Raw genomic sequence first — 5,143 nt, 5'->3', positions numbered from 1 at the left:
TACCTTAATATTGGTTTGAGTATTAATTTGTACTTACAAATATAATGACCCAACTAAATTATTTAAATTTTTATTATGCACAGAACTTTATGGTTTATTTAATAACTTTTTCTATTATTCAGTCATAAACTAATTATAACAACCAATATATTGTTTACTCTTTAATAACAAGATGTTTGAGTTGGAATTGTTGGTGTTAGAAGGTCCACAAAACCACAAGGGAAATGGAGAGGCTAATTAGAATTGGTCATGCATCAGTGAAGTTTTTTTTTCCAATGATGCCCTTCTTGTTCAGGTGTTTTTCCTCTAAGTAAAAATATTACTCAGAACTCCAACTCAAACTACACAATAAAGCAGAGTGATCAAAATAGGAAAGTATCCTATGATAACTATAAAGATGCCACTTTATCAAGAGAAACACTCTCACAACACAAACCAAGAAATACAAAATGTTTATGAGTATTAATAAAACATAACTATTTATAGGGTACACGTTTTTAGGGTTCAACATTCAAAAAAACAAAAAAGCAATCTTCAATTCTCACATCTATTATACTATGTTATATTCCATAATGTAATTTCTCAATCCATAAAACATTTCAGAAAATTCCAATTTATATAATTTCTGAATTTTTTTTATATATAATTTGTTTTTTTTGTGCTCTTTTTATTTCTTAAGTGAGTAAAAATATTAGATACTATTAAAAGAGAGAGAGAAAGAAGTATATATTCACTTTTTTTAAATCTCTCTCTTCAAACAACATTTTCTTCTACCAATAAAACTATTTTAAACGAAAAACAGAAAAAAAAAAGATTTATTTTAATAATTTAAAAAAATCTCTTTAATATAAATTTAAACCTAAAACTCAAACATTTTTTTATTAAAGTCATTAAACCAAACAACCTAAAGTCATTAAACCTAACAACCTAAAGTCATTAAACCTAACAACCCAAAATCATTATATATATATAAATTATGATGAACTAAATGTTTATCTTATCCAAGAAAGTTAAAGTTTGAAGTGGATGAAGGTGAAATTATAAAAAGTTAAAAAAATAAAAAGAAGATAAAAAGAAGATAAGGGTAATGTGGGTTAAAAAAATGGATTGTGCTATTTAGTTGAACGTTAGATGCATAAAAATGATATAAAGGCATAGACATAGAGAGAGTTTAAAAAAGTGCATGAGATGATGGTGTGTTGTGTTGTGTTCCTCGAAGGATAAGAAAAGCAGAGCAAAGCAAAGGAAGAAGCATCGGGTATTAGCGTGCATCTCCCTTCCAACTTCTTCTTCTTCTGCGACAGAATGGAATAAAATAGTTTCAATTGGAATTAGGTTTACAAAATTAGGATTAGGTTTAGGATTAGAATTAGGGTTTGTTGGATTTTGAGTGAAGAGATGCAGGTAGAGGCATCATGGGGGAGGGTGGATCAATGACTAAGCGCAGCAGCGGCACCAGCTGCCTTCACAACCCTCTCGCTCTTCTTCTCCGATCCTTTCACGGCATGTCTTGCATCGAATACCGATTCCGATCGCCGTTCGATTCCTATGCCGTCGCTTGCGAGGCCTTTTCTGAACCTCACCCTCTTTGATATTTCACCCCTTATCTTTCTCTCTCTCTACCCTTTTCTCTCCTTCTCTCTCTCTATTATTATCCATCTATCTTCGCGCCATGGCCTCTTCCCACGTTCTAGAAAAAGACCCCACCTCCAGATACGCGCGGGTGCGTTACCTTCTTCTTCTTCTTCTTATTGTTTGTTTATTTGTTGCCTTCTTTAAACGATGTTCGTTTCCTTATTTTTCAGTATGATGAGGTGCTGGGGAAAGGAGCCTTCAAGACTGTGTATGTATCCCTCTCCGACTCATTCCTGTGGGGATTTTATTGCTTTGTTGTTGAATTCTTTCAATGTTGTTTTTTGATTTTGAACGAGGGCAGATACAAGGCGTTTGACGAAGTGGACGGAATCGAGGTTGCGTGGAACAGGATCAGCGCGGAGGACGTTGTGCAGACGCCGCAGCAGTTGGAGAAGCTGTATTCGGAGGTTCACTTGCTCAAGACCTTGAAGCACGACAATGTAATCAAGTTGTACAATTATTGGATCGATGATACCACCGCCACTGTCAACATGATCACCGAGTTGTTCACCTCCGGGAGTTTGAGGCAGTTCAGTTTTCTTATTTTCGTACACTAGTTCTTTTCTTGTTCTGTCTCTTTCGTTTTTATGGTTTGGTTGAATTGATTTTCTTGATATTCTCTCCCTCGTCTGTTGAATGTAATTGTTTGATCTAGACAAGTGCCTAAGGTAATCTGAATCACGTATTTACATTGAGACGATTGTCTTGTTCTGATGATTTGATCCGGTAGATGTAATTGAGATGTGTGCCAAAGGACATTCAAATGTTGTTGTTGTTGTTTTCTGTTATTGATTTTCTGACTCTCAAAGGGACCAAGCTTTTTGCTTACTTTTTCTCATGAGCTGAGTTAGTTGAATTCTCCCTATGAGATAAGTGATGTTTTATTTTCAGTTTCGTAGAGTTGATTTTGATGACATTATTTTCCGCTGTTAAATGTGATTGGCATGGGAGCCCATGCTCATCTGAATCACTTGTTTACGTTGAAACATGTTTTTTTTTTGTTAGAAAATGCATGCATTTGATATTCTAAAAAAATAGGGGTTATGCCTTTGTGCTTTCCTACTTTTGTGATTATTCTATTCATGTGGCTCTCGCCTGTACAGGTACCGGAAGAAGCATAAGAATGTGGATATGAAAGCCATCAAGAACTGGGCACGGCAGATTCTCCGTGGGTTGTGTTTTCTGCACAGTCAGACTCCTCCTATCATTCACAGGGACCTGAAATGTGACAATATTTTTGTCAATGGGAATAGTGGACTGGTTAAGATTGGAGATCTTGGATTGGCTATCGTTATGCAACAGCCTACTGCCCGTAGTGTCATCGGTAATATAATAGATTGACTAGTGATCTACTTCTGGGGTTATTTCTCAACGAGACCTTGTAAATTAAACAGATGACAAACATTTTTAATCTTGCTTGGTGCAGGTACACCGGAGTTCATGGCCCCAGAGCTTTATGAGGAGGACTACAATGAACTTGTTGACATATATTCCTTTGGTATGTGCATCTTGGAAATGATCACCTGCGAGTACCCGTACAGTGAATGTAAAAATCCAGCTCAGATATATAAGAAAGTTACCTCTGTGAGTCTGCTTCACTGGAGTTCGTTAAATATTTCATGTCTTTTTTTATTTTTCTCTCGTTTTTTAATTATTTATTTATTTATATATGCTGCGGTTTATCTTGTTTTTTAGTTATTACTCATGCATTTGTTTGTTTTTTTTTTTTTAATTTTCAGGGTATAAAGCCTGCTGCTCTTGCTAAAGTTAATGATCCTGAAGTGAAGCAATTCATAGAGAAATGTCTAGTTCCAGCATCACTGAGACTGTCGGCATGTGAACTACTGAAGGACCCATTCCTTGCAACTGAAAACGCAAAGGAGATCAATCATGATATACTGCAGCTGCCAAATAGTCCTCAAACCAAATTGGTGAACCCACCAATGTGCAAGCCTCATCCCATGGAGATAGATTCTAACTCCAGGCGTAGCTCACCTGGCTCGTCTGTGGGAAGAACTGATGAAACTTCTCAGGTTTCAACTTTTGATCTTGTGAGGATGACTGAGAATAACGAATTTAGGCTAAGAGGGGAGAAAAACGCTGAGAGCACAATTTCACTTACACTGCGAATTGCGGATGCACGTGGTGAGTGATGTTTGGACATATCTTCTTTTCCCCTTTTAATGTGTGGTATATGCTTGTTATTAATACTTAGTATATATGTGTGTAGGTGGAGCAAGGAATATCCATTTTCCATTCTACATCGATTCTGATACAGCAATTTCCATTGCTGAGGAGATGGTGGAACATCTGGAACTCACAAATGAGGATGTATCTGTCATTGCAGAGTTAATACAAGACATGATTGTTAAGCTTTCGCCCAACTGGAAGCCCTTGTGTGAGAACCTCTCGTCTGGGACAGATAATTTGTACAGGACTTCTTCAGAAGCTCAGAATGATGAACAGTTGAGCTGTCATTGGCCACTACAATCAAGTGATTACGACATGAAGACGATGTATGAGGATCTGGTTCGTCCAGGGCCTGTGGATGGAGGTTACCAGGAGAAACAAGAATCTGTTATGTCCGATATATCAGCAGAGTGTGGGATTACGATTGCCTCAGATTCTAAAGATGTGGAACCGGACATTTTTATTTTTGATGAATTCTGGGAGGGGTTCGATGTATTCAATTCCAATTCAGATGACAGGTTTAGTGGGCAAGAGGATGGACAAAAGAATCAATCAGAGAACTCAGCAGGCTCTCTGATCAATTCATGTTGCAGCCCATCCAAAAACTTCGATATGTCAAGCACAAGTTCTCTTAATCTAGTTGACAAAGACCCTTCAGACGAGCTGCAGTTGGAGCTTGAAGCAATAGAAACACAGTATCAACAATGCTTTCATGAGCTAGTGAAGATGAGGGAGGAAGCTATAGAGAATGCAAAAAGGAGATGGATAACAAGGAAGAAAATACCGGCTACTTGATGCATTAGGGTGATTTTGTTTGATTGTTTTGTTTTTTTAATATTTTTTGGCATTCTTTAACAATTGCTTGTACCTTTTTTTTTTTTTTTTTGTTGGGTATGGGATATATGGCTTACATATTTTTCTAGATATACTATTTGATTGGTGACGCAATAGAGCTAGTTTTTTTATTATTTACGTTGTGAATACATACATAATATCAATTTTTGATCAATTATGTACATGCACGTTACGTGCTCATTTGTTGACCTTCTCAGTTATTGATAATGCAATAAGTAAAATAAGTTTTCTAAACACGTCAGATTCACAGTTGATTATTATAATTCTTTATTCCCAAAAGTACCTATCTAAATCTAAATTAACTTTTAAAAAACCATGGCTCAAATAAAAAATATCAAAGATCTATAAATAGTACTATTTTATTAAACTTAATGACTTGTTTACTTAATCCACGATTAATAAAATTTTTAACTGACTTTCTTCATTTTGTAGATTGTATATACATTTGCTTTATATAGAAATC

The 5,143-nt window shown here is 35.8% G+C and overlaps 1 protein-coding gene across 2 annotated transcripts; it reads left to right on the top strand.

Annotated features, from left to right (window-relative positions):
- Positions 1 to 1,111: 1,111 nt before the first annotated feature.
- On the top strand, positions 1,112 to 4,793 carry LOC137830902 (serine/threonine-protein kinase WNK8-like). 2 transcript variants are annotated; one of them, XM_068638302.1, is made up of 7 exons: positions 1,112 to 1,723; positions 1,806 to 1,843; positions 1,937 to 2,164; positions 2,739 to 2,959; positions 3,062 to 3,219; positions 3,375 to 3,780; positions 3,866 to 4,793. In XM_068638302.1, the coding sequence occupies exons 1-7, from the start codon at positions 1,673 to 1,675 to the stop codon at positions 4,618 to 4,620; spliced, it is 1,857 nt and encodes a 618-aa protein (XP_068494403.1). In that variant the 5' UTR covers positions 1,112 to 1,672; the 3' UTR covers positions 4,621 to 4,793. The 2 variants fall into 2 exon arrangements, with proteins under 2 accessions (XP_068494403.1, XP_068494401.1); XM_068638300.1 differs by having other exon boundaries at positions 1,144 to 1,723; positions 1,806 to 2,164.
- Positions 4,794 to 5,143: the final 350 nt, after the last annotated feature.

This window comes from Phaseolus vulgaris, chromosome 6 (genome assembly GCF_000499845.2).
Source record: "Phaseolus vulgaris cultivar G19833 chromosome 6, P. vulgaris v2.0, whole genome shotgun sequence".
In the NCBI taxonomy this organism is placed as follows: Eukaryota; Viridiplantae; Streptophyta; class Magnoliopsida; order Fabales; family Fabaceae; genus Phaseolus; species Phaseolus vulgaris.
Note: the sequence above shows the minus strand (reverse complement) of the source record. Positions and strands in the feature narration are given on the sequence as shown.

Coding starts and splice junctions, on each gene's coding strand:
- LOC137830902 (XM_068638300.1), top strand. CDS start 1,673: ATGGCCTCTTCCCACGTTCTAGAAAAAGACCCCACCTCCAGATACGCG. Junction 1,724..1,805: donor CCACCTCCAGATACGCGCGG/GTGCGTTACCTT, acceptor CTTATTTTTCAG/TATGATGAGGTGCTGGGGAA. Junction 2,165..2,738: donor ACCTCCGGGAGTTTGAGGCA/GTTCAGTTTTCT, acceptor TCGCCTGTACAG/GTACCGGAAGAAGCATAAGA.